The sequence below is a fragment of the Thalassophryne amazonica genome, chromosome 5, assembly GCF_902500255.1.
Source record: "Thalassophryne amazonica chromosome 5, fThaAma1.1, whole genome shotgun sequence".
NCBI classification, from domain to species: Eukaryota; Metazoa; Chordata; class Actinopteri; order Batrachoidiformes; family Batrachoididae; genus Thalassophryne; species Thalassophryne amazonica.
The window spans coordinates 84,801,049-84,819,228 of record NC_047107.1 but is presented as its reverse complement, the minus strand read 5'-3'; the positions used below and the strand labels follow the sequence as shown (position 1 = coordinate 84,819,228).

General features: G+C 42.0%; 1 protein-coding gene across 1 annotated transcript in view; it reads right to left on the bottom strand.

Moving 5' to 3' along the window:
* Positions 1-15,677: 15,677 nt before the first annotated feature.
* Positions 15,678-18,180, bottom strand: part of ndufs4 (NADH:ubiquinone oxidoreductase subunit S4) — a 58,106-nt gene continuing 55,603 nt past the window's right edge. Inside the window, exons 4-5 of the mRNA XM_034170758.1 lie at positions 17,676-17,749; positions 15,678-15,890 (exon numbers count right to left, since the gene is read on the bottom strand). Coding sequence (XP_034026649.1) covers positions 15,787-15,890; positions 17,676-17,749 — 178 coding nt within the window. The 3' untranslated portion in view covers positions 15,678-15,786. The remainder of the gene's footprint in view (positions 15,891-17,675; positions 17,750-18,180) is intronic.

Here is an 18,180-nt window from a genome sequence, read left to right as displayed (position 1 = left end):
TCCTTCAATGTCGCCTGCTCTGGCCCCCGGAAGACAATTGACTATGGTTGCTGGTGTCGGTAACTTCACATTTCTCAAAACAGAGTCGCCAATAACCAGAATTTGATCCTCGGCGGGTGTGTCGTCGAGTGGGGAAAAACAGTTAGAGATGTGAACGGGTTGGCGGTGTACACGGGGCTTCTGTTTAGGACTACGCTTCCTCCTCACAGTCACCCAGTCGGCCTGCTTTCCCGGCTGCTCGGGATCTGCCAGGGGGTAACTAACGGCGGCTAAGCTACCTTGGTCCGCACCGACTACAGGGGCCTGGCTAGCTGTAGAATTTTCCACGGTGCGGAGCCGAGTCTCCAATTCGCCCAGCCTGGCCTCCAAAGCTACGAATAAGCTACACCTATTACAAGTACCATTACTTACTTTCAAAATATCAATCTGTCTGGGTCTGCATTTTGTTAGAATGCACATTAGAATACTTTATGCAAAATTTGGGGAAAATTAATTGTTATTTAGAGGTCCAACGCAGCATGTGAAATTTTGAATACGTATATATATATATATATATATATATATATGTATTTTGGACATTTTCAGAACTGCAAATTCCTTGACACCTTTACAAAGTGAAACAACAGTTATATAATAAAAACAGCATAATTGAAAATAAATCACAAAAGCTTTATTCAAGAACAACATAATGTTGGGACAAAAACAAGAATTTTATCTTAAAACAACAGAATTGAGCAAAACCCACAAAACATTATCCAAGAACAACACATTTTGTAACATTAACATAAGAAATTGTCCTATTCTGTATCCAACTTGTGCTTGCAGGAGCGTAGATTTGGCTGATCATGGCGATAATGCTCAACAGCCTGTAGCACATTCTGCAGATGTTCCTCACTCCTTGCTGCTGCCACAAAATCTGAGGTGAGCTTAACTCCACGTTCGGCACAGTCGTTAACAACATTGATGGCACATACATTTGCAGCACTGACCTGGAAGGCTGCACTGGTGGCCCACTCCTGTACATCAAGTGAGAGAAAAGCTGAATCAATGTGCAGTTGCTGCATGCCAAACCAACAGTCTGAGTTAGCAAGATCAGCCAAGCTGGTGGTTGGTGACAGGGCAGGAAACTTTGGTTTTCCAAAGCCAGTACCAAAGCGAAGCTGTGGGAGAACTGGGAGATCAGCTGGCTTGTGGGCCAAGATGGCATCTGTAAGTGCACGCCGCTCACCAGCAGGCACCTTGGTACTGAAAAGTGCCAGAGGCAACATTTCACTTGTCATATACTAGAGGTGCCTCTCCAGAGCCTTGATGGCAGATGCAGCAATACCAGAATCAACAGCCTTGTAAGCATGTAGGTGGCGGTAGAGTGTGAGGTCATTCCAGGCAGCATCTACAGCTGTGTCGCAGGTCAGCCACCATGTTGCATAGATGTGTGTAATGAAGTTGGCAAATGCTCAAATCTTTGGCACCTGCTGCCGCTTGGTGATTGTGCCCTGGGGAAGAGATGTTATGTGCTGCTCCATCAAGGCCAGCTTGAGAATGTAGAGCAGCTTGGCCATCCATTGGGCCTTGTGCAGTGCTCCTGGTCGTTGCAAGGTTACTGAAGTCTGCTCTGCCCCAGCTGCTCCCAGATACACAAGACACAGATGCACAAACTCGCAGTAGTCACCTCGCTTGTAGTTTAGCACTTCTGCAGCAGATGCAGAGAGTTCTGTACGCAACTTGTCCAAGAAAGGTGGTTCATCATCACCAGGAATATAATGGGACAATGAGCCATGGCCATCATGTGGCAGCAGGTTCCAACTGTCCTTCAGACGGGCAAACAAGGCAACCTCTGGTGAGTGTGACACCTCCAGTTTAAGATCGTTGAATATTTGGCTAAGAAGCACCTCACCAATATGATAGAAATATGGGTCTCAGTAATTTATTTCAATATTACTGTGTAAATTATTCCAATAAATGATAAAAACAATCCAAGAGATGACATGGGAGAGCTTGGTTGAAATGACATGGACTGTCCATGTAAATCCTTGTTTAAGTGTAAAATACCATTGGCCCGTTGGACCTGTAAAACACCACGGATTGCAAAAATATTTTGCATGTGTTGTTTGATCGTGGAATGGAACACTTTTATCACCAAGACAGATCAATATTGAAAAAGTGTATTTTGATGCACCCTAACAGTTAAAGTAATACAAGCGATGTGGCATGCAGCGGTGTGAAGCTCACCCTTGGTAAAGGTAGTCCCAAACAGGAAGTGTCAAATTTTGAGTCCACAGTGAAACAGGAAATGTCAAACACTTCCTAGATCCCACGAGCCAAGATCTCATGGGATCTCTCTGGAATTCTGTTGCAAGTTGAGACTGAAACAGGAAGTGCCAAATTTTGAGTCCACAGTGAAACAGGAAATGTCAAATGTCAAACACTTCCTGGATCCCACGAGCCAAGATCTCATGGGATCTCGCAGGAATTGGGGGGCAAGTTGAGACTGAAATAGTAAGTGTCAAATTTTAAGTCTACAGTGAAACAGGAAATGTCAAATGTTGACCACTTCCTGGCATGAGCGGAGCTAGAGCAGAAGCCAAGGTTGCACTGGACGCCCCTGAAATCTGATTCGACACAGATGACTGGCATGTCACGGTACCACACGTCTGGTTGAAAAGAGCTGCATTTTGAAATCAGTGACGCATATTGACTGCTAGGTCTCTCCTGTACAGTACCACAAAAAGTTCTAATCCACCACATTAGTAGTAGAAGAAAAATGTTTGACTCAGATTTAACATGTCGTCTTAACTGTGGACTGCAAATCACACCAAAGTTACATGTTGAGTAAATGATTGTAATGAATGTATTTTATGCCAGAAATTGAGGTCTAGGTTGTTAAAAGTGGCATTTCTCCTTTTATTCGGGTTCTTATATATACGTGTTTCTCCAGTAATTTTAAACGAGCAGGCAGCTGTTGATTCTTGAGCTATAACGTGAAGACGCTCAGGCTGAAAGAAATACACGTAATTTACTCCTCCTCTGTTCTGTATAAAACCTGTGTAACCTATTAATTTTGCTCTCTGAAGAACTTATTTTTAAATAACCTCTTAATTTTGCTGTTTCAGTGACACACCAGTGAGATGCTGAAGAGCTTCGCTCGTTCATGTCTGCAACATATATATGTTATTAAAAATACTGTTTTTTAATGCTTCATGTATTAATGAAGTTTCTAGCATTTTGTAAACACGTCTGCAATAACTGATATTCTCAATGTCGAGTCTACAATGAGAAATACACTCATCTGAGACACACAGCTTTCATAACTTATTGATGTGTTCCTTGTAAAGACACAAGTATGAATACGAGGTCTATTAGAAAAGTATCCGACCTTATTATTTTTTTCAAAAACCATATGGATTTGAATCACGTGTGATTGCGTCAGACAAGCTTGAACCCTCGTGCGCATGCGTGAGTTTTTCCACGCCTGTCGGTTGCGTCATTCGCCTGTGAGCAGGCTTTGAGTGAGGAGTGGTCCACCCCCTCGGCGGATTTTCATTGTCAGGAAATGGCGGAATGATTTGGGCTTTTTTTCCATCAGAATTTTTTCAGAAACTGTTAGAGACTGGCAGCTGGAAACCATTAGAAAAATTTATCTGGCTTTCGGTGTAAAATGTTACAGGCTTGGTAGAGAATAAGGAGTGTTACTGTCGCTTTAAGGGCGGCCCCCAGTGGCTGTGGGGCGCGCCGTGCTCCGAAGCCGCCATCAACAGGCTGAACGACCATTTCATTTCTAAACGGATGGCTGTCTGGATCCGTGACCATCGTGTGCCATTTCTCTGGTTATCACAAGAGCTGGACATCAACCATTTTCCGGCAGATTTCACTTTTAACAAGAGATTTTGTCATGGAAAGCCAAGCGGAGGCTTCGCGCGTCACGATGGATTCGCTACTGGAGCGAGACAAAACCACCTCCGTTTTGGTCTCACAGGACGGCTTTGAGATGGCATTCAGACAGCTGTCGGTGGTTTTTCCATCGAGTGATTATCCAAGAAATTGTGGATGTGCCTGGACATGCCAGAACATGTCCCGTGAGGCTTCATCACGGCGTTGCTTTGCGCCATGCGGCACCGCCGCGACGCGCGGAATTCCTCCGCACGTCTGTCTCAATGTTCCGAAAAAGTGCTGATGTCCACGTCTTTTCACATTTCCTGTGCTAGTCAGACGACGTCCCGGATAAAACACAGCGTCCAGTTTGGAAATGAACGGCACATTCCACTGTTACAGGAGTTTTTGTCATGGAAGGAGGAGCGAAGGCTTCGTGTGTCGCAGCTTAATTTGTAAAGTGGGAGGTCCCAGAGCGCAGAGGATGGGTTGCTCCGGTGCAGGAAAAAAAAAAGAAGGGCGGGGGGGGCTTGCGAACAATGCTGTGCGTCACACTTAAAATAAACTGCACACCCACACAAACACGCCTTCACAAATGACACTAACACCCTGCCTTTTCCTCAGAAGTTACTACATTTATGTTTGCCGTCTGTCTCTGTACTTTTCTGCCATTTTTGCGCTCTTTTTCATACTTTTCCCTCGTTTCAAAAGTCACCGAACGCACTTTACCATAATATATGCAACATATAGCATACTGTTGGAGAGCACGGGTTCTTGACTTGCTGTCAGTGTTGAAATTTTTCACATTGAGGGCTTACATGAGAACTTACGGTAATGAGAATCAGCGGTGCACTAGTGTGAAACTTCTGTGGTTTTCCTCTGCGTTATGACATTACAGGCTATGTTTACCGTAATACACCATATGTCATTGGAAAGCCCTTGGTGTTAGCTTTACAATGCCCTTTGAATCATTCGGATTGGACAAACTATGGCGGAGTTACGGTAAAAAAATACACATATGGAAAATATGGCGTGGGCACCATCGCCGTAGATAAAGGGATAAATAGCTGGTGGAGCCAACGTCAGAGGTTCCGGAGTGCGCATCCGAGGTTCCGGAGCGCGCTCCGGCTTGCTCCCCCTCAAATTAAGCCCTGGTTAGGCCCCTTGCTTTTCTCACTTTATACAGCGCCCCTTGGGCATATTCTGCGGCATTACGGGATTGCCTTTCATTGTTATGCTGATGATACTCAATTGTACATGCTGGTAACTGCTGGTAATCTTGCCCATATAAAAGCCTTGGAAGATTGCCTTATATCTGTGAGAAGTTGGTTGTCTAGTAATTTCCTACTCTTGAATTCTGATAAGACTGAAATGATGGTTCTTGGTCTAGCCAGACATCGGCATCATTTTGACCAGTTGGCGCTTAATTTTGGTTCGTGTGTTGTGCATCATACGGACAAAGTGAGGAATCTTGGAGTACTTTTCGATCCTACATTGTCTTTTGGTCCCCACATTAGAGACATTACGAGGACTGCCTTCTTTCATCTGCGAAATGTGGCGAGGATTCGTCCCATCCTGTCTATGGCTGATGCTGAGACCTTGATACATGCGTTTATTTCTTCCAGATTGGATTATTGTAATGTTTTATTTTCTGGCCTGCTGCAGTCTAGCATTCGAAGACTTCAGTTGGTACAGAATGCTGCTGCAAGACGTTTGACAGAAAGTAGGTTTGACCACATTACTCCCATTCTGGCATCCCTTCATTGGCTACCGGTTTCTGCCACATCGGATTTTAAAGTTTTATTGCTGGTTTATAAAACTGTTCATGGACTGGCACCTTCCTACCGGGCGGACTTGGTTAAGCCCTACGTACCTGCGAGGCCCTTGCGTTCGCAGGGCGCGGGGCTTCTGTGTGTTCCGAGGATGAACAAGACGTCTGTGGGGTATAGAGCCTTCTCCTACCGTGGTCCGACTCTTTGGAACGATCTACCTGCTATTATTCGGCAGTCTGACATGGTGGAGACTTTTAAATCAAGACTGAAGACCCACTTTTTTTAGACTGTCTTATCATTAATTTAATTTGTTTGTGTTTGCTTTGTAATTTCCTTTTATTCTTCTGTGTTTTTTTTTCTTTTTATTGTGCTTTTCTTGCTTTTAATTTTGATTTTAGATTAATTTGTGTTGTTGTGAAATGTGTGAAGCACCTTGGGGCGACTTTGTCGTGAGTTGGCGCTATATAAATTAATAAATTGAAATTGCAATTGTGATGAAAAGCATAAAAAATACATTTTTGTAGTATATTAATTTACAATTGTCATCATGTGGATTCTCTATGTTGTTTGACTGCAGCGACTCTGGCGCGCAAGGGATTATGGGATACGTCAATAGAGCGAATGGCAGTGTTCTATTTATTTTGACACCGATTATATCAGACGGTTATCTAATTACAATTTGGCTTTTTTTTTTTTAAATGCCTTTTTTTTTCTTTTTTTTTACAAATAAAAAAATGGCATATTTTACAAAAGCACATTTATCTGTAAACACCAGCACACGGCACACCTCACATTAACGTGTTGGTTTACATAGAAAACTTCAGAATTAGTGTATTATTCAACATTAAAAGATATGTTATATCTTAACTTTGCACAAATGACAGAATTGACATTAATGGAGTTATTCTATCAGTATTAATTTTATTTATATACCAAACCATAACTCAGCACTGCTCGGCCTGACGGCAGTGCTGTGATTGGGTAGAGAGTTGAGCTTTGCCGCTCCTCTCAGTTGCTTCTGTGCTGGAGGCCATGTAGTAAACAGAAGCTTCCAGCAGGGGGCAGGATGCTCAAAGACAGAAGTGCTGACTCATTGTTTGGGTCTGTTGTTGCTTTTGATGCTTCCAAAAGCGATCGTGGTGTTAAAACTCAAAATCAGCTTGTTAGTAGTGTATCGGAGACAATACTGGAATTTATCGGATATCTGTAACTTCCGATACATTTTTGGGTGGTTTACTGTTTTAACTTTATCGAAGATAACTTTTCAGTTATCTGATTATCTGTTATCGAAGTTAATTTTTTTGGTTATCTGTACCCACCACTGGAACTCATACATGAGAAAGCAACACCACCACCAAAGCAGGATTTGTGAAATTAAGCAGAAACCAGTAAAGAGATGAAAGCAGTGACTGGCAAGGTCCAGCGATTATTCCTTGAAAGGAATGTGAAAAGTCATTCCACCTGGATACCTACGGAAAAAGGTGCCAAGAGAAAAAAAAAGTGAAGCAGAACTACAAGTGCCTGAATGACCACAACAACAAAAAAGTGTCTCAAACCAATGGCATACTGCACCACCGACCTTTATGCACTGGCAGCACAGAAACAAAAGACTTGCTGCTTTTTTGTTCAGTGGCAGACTTGCCTTGATAAGGATGTTGCAATTAAAAAGTCTGGTAATAAATGAATATGATACAGATATTTTAATAGTTTGCATTGTCAAACATTAAGTTAGCAATCTACTGGGAAGTCAAATGCTTTTGTTTTGTAAGTTTGGGGAAAAAGGCATAAATTGCTGCTTTTACCTTCTGATGAGCATGCTAACACTAGATGCTAGCAAGTAAACTTTTTATGTTGCCTTGGATCTATGAGCTGTTCCTATAAACATTTGCGAAATCTGGGTAGTAGGCAGAGTTCCTGCAGTGCAAATGTGCATCACGTTTACTGTCGTCTTTAATGCAACATTTTTTTTTTTATATAAAGTTTTGTTTATTTTATTAGGATTACTCAAAAACTATCCATCCTTTCTATTCCTGCTTACTCCAGTTAAAGGTCACAGGGGGCTGGGGCCCGCAGTCATAGAGTCTGAGACGGGGTACACCCTGGACAGGGTGCCACCCTGATATAGGACTACTCAAAAAACTAATTTACCCCAAACTATGGTGAGTAGTTCAGGCCTGAATAGAAATACTTCAGTTTTGATCAGATCTGCCAAACAAAGGTAACACAGCACATTTAACGCTGAAATTAATTTATCACTATATATTTTACATAGCAGTAGATTTTCTACATATGGTGAATATTTGGAGCCTGGAGAAGAGCCCTCTATTTTAAGGTGGATTAACATTTAAATATACTCTCATTACTGTGCACATACAGTAGTGTTCAGAATAATAGTAGTGCTATGTGACTAAAAAGATTAATCCAGGTTTTGAGTATATTTCTTATTGTTACATGGGAAACAAGGTACCAGTAGATTCAGTAGATCCTCACAAATCCAACAAGACCAAGCATTCATGATATACACACTCTTAAGGCTATGAAATTGGGCTATTAGTAAAAAAAAAAAAAGTAGAAAAGGGGGTGTTCACAATAATAGTAGCATCTGCTGTTGACGCTACAAACTCAAAACTATTATTTTTAAACTGCTTCTTCTCCTTCCCACTGTAGCCAAGTGCTTGCTCACAGGGGGTCGTTTTGACCGTTGGGGTTTTACATAATTATTGTATGGCCTTGCCTTACAATATAAAGCGCCTTGGGGCAACTGTTTGTTGTGATTTGGCGCTATATAAAAAAATTGATTGATTCTTTAGCAATCCTGTGAATCACTAAACTAGTATTTAGTTGTATAACCACAGTTTTTCATGATTTCTTCACATCTGCGAGGCATTAAATTTGTTGGTTTGGAACCAAGATTTTGCTTGTTTACTAGTGTGCTTGGGGTCATTGTCTTGTTGAAACACCCATTTCAAGGGTGAGAAACATGCCTATATCATGATGCTTGCACCACCATGCTTCACTGTCTTCACTGTGAACTGTGGCATGAATTCAGAGTTTCAGGGTCGTCTCACAAACTGTCTGCAGCCCTTGGACCCAAAAAGAACAATTTTACTCTCATCAGTCCACAAAATATTCCTCCATTTCTCTTTAGGCCAGTTGATGTGTTCTTTGGCAAATTGTAACCTCTTCTGCACATGTCTTTTATTTAACAGAGGGACTTTGCGTGGGATTCTTGCAAATAAATTAGCTTCACACAGGCGTCTTCTGTCACAGCACTTACAGGTAACTCCAGACTGTCTTTGATCATCCTGGAGCTGATCAATGGATGAGCCTTTGCCATTCTGGTTATTCTTCTATCCATTTTGATGGTTGTTTTCTGTTTTCTTCCACACGTGTTTTTTTTTTTTTTTTTGTCCATTTTAAAGCATTGGAGATCATTGTAGATGAACAGCCTATAATTTTTTTGCACCTGCATATACATTTTCTCCTCTCCAATCAACTTTTTAATCAAACTACGCTGTTCTTCTGAACAATGTCTTGAACATCCCATTTTCCTCAGGCTTTCAAAGAGAAAAGTATGTTCAACAGGTGCTGGCTTCATCTTTAAATAGGAGACACCTGATTCACACCTGTTTGTTCCACAAAATTGACGAACTCACTGACTGAATGCCACACTACTATTATTGTGAACACCCCCTTTTCTACTTTTTTTTTTTTACTAATAGCCCAATTTCTGTATATTGTCTGTCATTGTCCCACTGTATATTAGGGTGTCCCAAAAATGCCAACAAAAAATTTCGAGTCTCACCCACCAAAAAGTTTCCTTTTGGTGAGTCATTCTCACATGTAAAATTGTTTGCCAATCAGAAATTATTTAGAGGTGGCTCAAGGTCACCGAACATTGAAAATCTACCTGTGACAATCTGCACTGGTGCAATATTTGAAATGTCATATCTCTGCCACTGTTGTGTACAATTTCCTTTGGTAATTTAGAAATTAGCAGCAGATTTGGTGCCTGATGTTTAATGGAGTGAATATACAATTCCAAACTTGGCTGGTTTTGCCAGTTTTTTGCAGATCTGAAACCTGGAAGACTGGGAAGTGAAAGAAACCTATAGCACTATATGGACACACCAGTTTTGGTCTCTCTAAACACTAGAAACATTGATATATTCCATATGAAAGCATCACAGTAACATATTACATACCTTTAACCAGCAGCTGATTTTCAGTATTCATATAAGTATTTTCATTGCACTAATTATACAGAAATGATAAAAACAGCCCTAACAGAGTGGGGTTTTTTTCAACAGTTATGATTAATCTGTAAGCACTTGCAGAATGCAGACAGTTATCAACAAAGTACCAAAAAATATTAAACAAAGCCATAAAGCCACAATAAAAAGTAAGTAAACACAGTATTGTAAATAGAACATGTAAATAAATTGTCTAACTGACCAATATTATAGGCTGACTATGAAGCCCAGCTTCTGCACAAATTGGGTTTGGAGCCAAGTTTGGACCTGTATAGTCACTGCAGTAAACATCTAGCACCCAATCTGTTGCTATAATTTCTAAATTACCAAAATAAACTGCACACATCTGAAAAGTAGTGATCTAATAGTTCTAAAAGTGGCAAAGATATGACATTCCAATTATTGCACCGATGTCGATTGTCGCGGTTAGATTTTCAATGTTTGGTGACCTTGAGCCACCTCTAAATAATGTCTGATTGGCAAACAATTTTACATGTGAGAATGACTCACCAAAAGGAAACTTTTTGGTGGGTGAGACTCAAAATTTTTTAAAGTTGGCATTTTTTGGGACACCCTACTGTATATTCTGCATTTGTATGTCAGCAAAAGTATCTAATCTGAAATTTTGAAATCTTTTCAGTACTGCCTTTTGTTTGGGTGGCTGTAAGTTGTGGTGTAAAACCACAGCTCTCCAGCTGCACGTGGGCTGGGTTGCGTGCCTGAGCACCCGGAGCTGACAGCAGCGATCATTAGATCATCACCGGCCAGAAAGCAGTGGCGTGCGTGTGCAGAGGTGAGTGCTATTTAGAGAAACTCTGCTAACAAAGTTTTGGCAGTGGTTCAAACCAACATGGTCACATCAGGTCTCCTGCTAAAGCACAGCATTCAATAAAGCCTGTGTGTTCCCACAAGGACAAAGAATTAAATATATTGTATTTATGGTCACTTGAAATGACAACAGATTCAGCATCACTCAGCTCTGCAGAGATCACCTAAAACACCTAACACCCCTAAAACACGTAATGATGACCCAGTTTGGTTTGATATTTTCACAGTGAGTGGAAACTCTACTGAAACTGGAATAATGAGCAGGTGCTTCCCTGCATGTTCTCATAAATCCGTCCGGCACATTATGAAGTTAAAATGGAAAATATTTTCCCATCAACACTCCATTTGTTTTCTCACCTTTTTGCCGTTTTCACTGCAGTGATGGTTTTGAACACTGCCTCTCGTTTCATATATACTATTCTTCTTATTGCGCAAGAATGCTTTCAACTTTTTATGGTATCAACTTGTGCCAAGAGCATTTTTCTGAGGGAATTTCAAAGGGGAAAAGCAACACATGCCGTCATTCATGTTGTGCGGTTCAGATGGACCATTACGCTCATATCAGATCAGTGCTTTGATGTGCCACGTGACGTAACAAAACAAAAAGCAAGCGCAAGCCTGTGAAGATTTGCAAAGCGCTGCGATAATTAACGAAGACCAATAGCAATTAGGCGTCCGTGATTGGTGTGTGAATATCGGTGCAGTCACGCAGTTTGGGGCTCGGCGCAGAGTAACGCCGCTGTTTACTGAAAACAAAGGCCATAAACAAGCACCAGCTACATCCACACTGCCAAGTCTGAATAGCTGGCCATTTACAAAGAATTTATGGCTTTCCCAAAAATTGTCATTGCCATCTGAAGGAAGGAATAGAGGTTGTTATTCACCGCTTGAACTGGCTGACGGAGAACTTGTGTTTTTAGCTAACTAATGAGATTATAGCCAAACTGAAATAATATAAAATGCCCCCACCTGAACTTTGCTGGATTAAAGCGAGTAAAACGGGGAACCATCCAAGTTGTCTTCAGCAAGGACAGGACTGTTGACCTCAACTGAGGAGGTAATCGGGCACTGGAAGGAGCACTTTGAGGAGCTCCTGCATCAGACCAGCGCACCCTCTATAGTAAGGGCAGAGCTGGAAGCTGATGTGGGATTTTTATCAATTTCCCTGGTGGAGGTCACTGAGGTAGTCAAACAACTCCGCAGTGACAAGGCCTCAGGGGTTAATGAGAACCGTTCAGAAATGCTGAAGGCTCTGGATGTGGAGGGATTGTCTTGGATGAGACGTTTCTTCAACACTGTGTTGAGGTCTGGGACAGGAGTGACAAAATGGGGTGGTGGTCCCCATATTTAAAAAAAGGGGGGACCAGAGAGTGTGTGCCAATGACAGGGGCATCACACTACTCGGCCTCCCTGGTAAAGTCTACTTCAGGGTGCTGGAAAGGAGGGTTCGGCCAATAGTCGAACCTCTGATTGAAGAGGAACAATGTGGGTTCCATCCTGGTCGTAGAACAACCGACCAGGTCTTCACTCTCACAAGGATCCTGGAGGGTGCCTGGGAGTATGCCCACCTTGGAGAAAGTGTATGATTGGATTCCCCGAGAGATACTATGGAAGGTGCTGTGGGAGTATGGAGTGAGGGGTCCCTTCTCAGGACAAAGTGAGAGCTGTGTTCGGGTGCTCGGCCGTAAGTCGGACTCCTTTTCAGTGGAGGTTGGCCTCCGCCAGGGCTGCACCTTGTCACCAATCCTGTTTGTGATATTCATGGACAGGACATTGAGACATAGTTGGGGGGAGGAGGGTTTCCAGTTTGGTGGGCTCAGGGTCTCATCACTGCTTTTTGTAGATGATGTGGTCCTGTTGGCTTCATCAGCCTGTGACCTCCAACACTCACTGGATCGGTTCGCAGCCAAGTGTGACGCAGCTGAGATGAGGATCAGCACCTCTAAATCTGAGGCCATGATTCTCAGTAGGAAACCGATGGATTGCCTACTCTGGGTAGGGAATGCGTTCTTGCCCCAAGTGAAGGAGTTCAAGTACCTCGGGTCTTGTTCACGAGTGAGGGGACAATGGACCGTGAGGTTGGCCGGAGAATCAGAGCAGCATGGGCGGTATTGCATTCACTCTACCGTACTGTTGTGATGAAAAGGGAGCTGAGCCAGAAGGCGAAGCTCTCGATCTACTGGTCAATCTTTGTTCCTACTCTCACCTCTGGTCATGAGGGTTGGGTCATGACCGAAAGAACTAGATCACAGGTACAAGTAACCAAATGGGTTTCCTCAGAAGGGTGGCTGGTGTCTCAGAGATAGGGTGAGAAGCTCAGCAGGTTTTGCGTTTTTGTCTGTTCATAGTTTTGTCGGTTCTTTTCATAAGAAATTAAAATCATGTGGTAATGCAGAAAACTGTACAGTAGGGGTGGAATGGTACACAGAAGTCACGGTTCCGTTTACACCACAGTTTGGACTTCACAGTTCAGCACAAATGTGGTACAATGGGGGTGTGGATAAAAGCAACCAATTTTTTTTGTCTGCTTAGCTCTGGTGGCATATCTCAGTTTTGATGCCAAGTACAGTAGTGTTCAGAATAATAGTAGTGCTATGTGACTAAAAAGATTAATCCAGGTTTTGAGTATATTTCTTATTGTTACATGGGAAACAAGGTACCAGTAGATTCAGTAGATTCTCACAAATCCAACAAGACCAAGCATTCATGATATGCACACTCTTGAGGCTATGAAACTGGGCTATTAGTTAAAAAAAAAAAAAAAAAAAAAAAAGTAGAAAAGGGGGTGTTCACAATAACAGTAGCATCTGCTGTTGACGCTACAAACTCAAAACTATTATGTTCAAACTGCTTTTTTTAGCAATCCTGTGAATCACTAAACTAGTATTTAGTTGTATAACCACAGTTTTTCATGATTTCTTCACATCTGCGAGGCATTAATTTTGTGGGTTTGGAACCAAGATTTTGCTTGTTTACTAGTGTGCTTGGGGTCATTGTCTTGTTGAAACACCCATTTCAAGGGCATGTCCTCTTCAGCATAAGGCAGCATGACCTCTTCAAGTATTCTGACATATCCAAACTGATCCATGATACCTGGTATGCGATATATAGGCCCAACACCATAGTAGGAGAAACATACCCATATCATGATGCTTGCACCACCATGCTTCACTGTCTTCACTGTGAACTGTGGCTTGAATTCAGAGTTTAGGGGTCATCTCACAAACTGTCTGTGGCCCTTGGACCCAAAAAGAACAATTTTACTCTCATCAGTCCACAAAATATTCCTCCATTTCTCTTTAGGCCAGTTGATGTGTTCTTTGGCAAATTGTAACCTCTTCTGCACGTCTTTTATTTAACAGAGGGACTTTGCGGGGGATTCTTGCAACTAAATTAGCTTCACACAGGCGTCTTCTAACTGTCACAGCACTTACAGGTAACTCCAGACCGTCTTTGATCATCCTGGAGCTGATCAATGGGTGAGCCTTTGCCATTCTGGTTATTCTTCTATCCATTTTGATGGTTGTTTTCCATTTTCTTCCACGCGTCTTTTTTTTTTTTGTCCATTTTAAAGCATTGGAGATCATTGTAGATGAACAGCCTATAATTTTTTGCACCTGCGTACAAGTTTTCCCCTCTCCAATCAACATTTTTAGCAAACTACACTGTTCTTCTGAACAATGTCTTGAATGTCCCATTTTCCTCAGACTTTCAAAGAGAAAAGCATGTTCAACGGGTGCTGGCTTCATCCTTAAATAGGATTCACACCTGTTTGTTCCACAAAATTGACGAACTCACTGACTGAATGCCACACTACTATGATTGTAAACACCCCCTTTTCTACGTTTTTTTTACTAATAGCCCAATTTCATAGCCTTAAGAGTGTGCATATCATGAATGCTTGGTCTTGTTGGATTTGTGAGAATCTACTGGTACCTTGTTTCCCATGTAAAAATAAGAAATATACTCAAAACCTGGATTAATCTTTTTAGTCACATAGCACTACTATTATTCTGAACACCACTGTATGTGTGAGGAAGTTCAGTGTGCTATAAGAGTAACACAGCTCCTCTCAGGGCAGTGCATGTGGAGTGGATGGACAAGAATAGGATTTACGAGTGACAGTGAATGCATCAGGACGTTTGTGAGCAACAAGAGCAAAGTGATGGATGATTTTGATTGATCACTCACATACCCTTTAACTGCTGAACACCATCCTCGTCACTCACCATTGCCATTGTTGTTTCCGTAAAGTTTTCCCATCCTGCTGGAGGGTCCTGTGTAGCTCCTGTGGATCATTAGTTTCCACTCACCACAGTCAGAAAGAGTGTAGCCAACTCTGTGGTGTCCGGAAAGCACTTGTATGTGTGAAATTTGGTTAAGCCTTGTGTTTGTTTTTTTGTTGTTTTTTTTGCACTACGTGACTACCTGTACTGAACCATGCCATGACAGTTCAGTACCAGAACATGGTCTGTTCCACCCCCCACTGTACGCAACTGCTGAGCTAGAGTCTATAGGTTTTGGTTACAATGCCCACCTCAGGGGATGATGTCACAGCCGGACCCCTCCCATCTCCTAAAAGCTGTGCAGATCAGCTGGTTGCAATGAAATCCTGCAGAATGTTGGCTCTCAGCGGCACATGGCTACCCGTGCATGTTTTAGGACAACGGCATGGCCAGTGGTGGCGCACAGATGTTGTTAAATGTTTCAAGTTCCAGTTGTCTCCAAACAATAACAGAATTCAAACAATAACAAAATTCAGGTAAGGGGATGGAAACAGTCAAAGGAAAAAATGTCACTGATTTTTGCCTGGAGACATCTTAAACTGGTTCTGATTGGAATAAAATGTTCTTCCTTGTGTTGCTGTTGCACAACTGAGAGAACAAACACTTCATTAATCAATAGGACTTCATTAGGTAGTAATGAGGTGAATGTTTGAGTGATAAAAGCTCAAAGGTTTGGCTTACACATGTATATGGTGATGCATTTATTGAGGAGTTCAGTTAATTACACGGGTTTGCTCAACAAACTAAAGTCCAGCCAACCAGCAGATGTGCGTCTTCAGTTTACTTAGCGGACCTCCGGGTCCTCTTGTCCCAGGAGAAGTTTGCGCCGTAGGACTTCACTCGGGGCTTTGAGCTCCGTCTCTCTGTTATCTCGTAGCTCCAACCTGAAGAAAAACATCAGAGTAAGTGATGGGGCCACGGACGTCACGCATGTGCACTTTGGATGCTGTCCAACCACAATGAGGTGTGTTTGAGACATCAACAGGCTGTGTGTAGTCAGAACGCCACTAATCGTTTTCATGGTGCAATAAACAGAGTAAGCCAGTTTCCTTTGCTTCATCTCAACAAACTTTCCCAGATGGTTTGGTTCTCCAAGCTGATGTGCACTTTGTTTAACACTGCTGGAAAGAAAAATGCATCAACCACGCTGAAGGCAGGACCGCTTTCTTATTAGCAGAAATAATCGTTTGTTTGTGATTTATCATTGGCTCGACTCCAGCATTCCATGACCAGTAAAATAGACACTTGTTCACTGTAATCCATCAGATCTGTGCTTTAATTAGGCACTAATACACACAGTATTTTGCATAACTGGTATTGGGCAGATGAAATCAATCAACAGGCACCAGCTACAGATTATTTAATATTCAGCACAGTGTGTATGTCACTGCATTCAAACATGTTAAGCTAAACTACCGTCTACAATAATGCCCTTTCTGAATGATCTTAATGTTACTGAAAAACTCCAGAAGGCACCACTGCAGGTGTTGACCAACAAAACCAAACATCAATTCCTCCGCCAAGGAAGCCATGATTTTTACCAGCATTTGTCTGTTTGCCTGTTAGCAGGATAACTCAAAAAATGATGAATGGATGTCATTAAAATTTGGTGAGCAGATAGATAAAGTTCCAGGAAATAAGTGACTTAAGTTTGGATGTGATCCAGAATATATTCTGGAACTGCAATCCAGAAGAATGTTTGGCACATAGCAACATTTAGGTTGTGAAAGGATGCTAATGAAATTTTGTGAACAGATGGATAATGTCCTAGAAAATTAGGGATTTTATTTTGAATTTGATCTGGAACATATTTTGGATCCAGGGTCCACAACAACGTCTAAGTAATATGTGGCAACGGCAAAGGTATGCGTTCTCTGAGTACCTTCCATTTTTTTTATTGTTATTGTCTACAAACAAACATTATCAGCATTGTTGGGAAATCAGTTTGAAACTGTGCTCATCCAAAACAGATTTTATTACTTCTTCAGCTGCTACCAATTAGCAGCTGGGTTTAAAAAAAAAAAAAAACAAACACCATGAAGCGCTGTGCTTTTGCAGCGTCCTTGTATATATTATAAACAAAATCATAAAACCTCAATCAATCAATCTTTTTATTTATATAGCACCAAATCACAACAAACAGTTGCCCCAATGCGCTTTATATTGTAAGGCAAGGCCATACAATAATTACAGAAAAACCCCAACGGTCAAAACGACCCCCCGTGAGCAAGCACTTGGCGACAGTGAGAAGGAAAAACTCCCTTTTAACAGGAAGAAACCTCCAGCAGAACCAGGCTCAGGGAGGGGCAGTCTTCTGCTGGTACTGGCTGGGGCTGAGGGGAGAGAATCTGGAAAAAGACATGCTGTGGAAGAGAGCAGGTAAACCTCTCAAAGAAATACAGACATATGAAAAAACAAAGTAGGTGTATGAAGATGCATTTTTGGTACTCAGAAGAATGATTCCAGTCTTTCTACACAGTTAGGTCAGCGTGAAGAGTGCGACGCTGGTGCTTCCCATCACCACAACCACCACCGCACTGCCGAGGACACCAGTGATTGGATGAGTCAAAGCTCCACCCAGATCCCACCTGGCTGTGGCAGACGTCTTATTTTTTCATAGAATTTGGGGGGGGGCAAAGACTCTGTGTGTGTGTGTGTGTGTGTATTACCATTTTTCTCAGCAAAAGCAATGGCGTCTTCCTTAGATGAGAATGAGAGGACCATGTTGGATAAGGGATCAGCCCTGAAAGACCAAAACAACCGTGAGCTGCAGAGTTGTCACCTGGAATCCTTTATGATGGAGAAAACAACACACACCAACAATATATGCAGCTCAACAAGCGCCCATGTACACGATTTTAATTAAAATGATGACAAAAATTTAGTCTTTGTTTTTGTGCACACACATGGTTGTGTCTGAACTGTGAAAAACTGTTCTACGGCACATGCATTCAAGTGCCACAAACATCTATGCTTATGACTTTTCCATACACATGAACTACAATTTATAAAGTGTGAATATTTGCACCTCATGTATACTCCGTAACGTGCATGCATATGGTTATGGTACAATGACAAAAAAGGTGAGAATTTGACGTAAAACAAAACGTAAAATATTAGAAATATCTCTTTGCATGTCACGCATGTGCACTTTGGATGTTGTCCAACCACAAT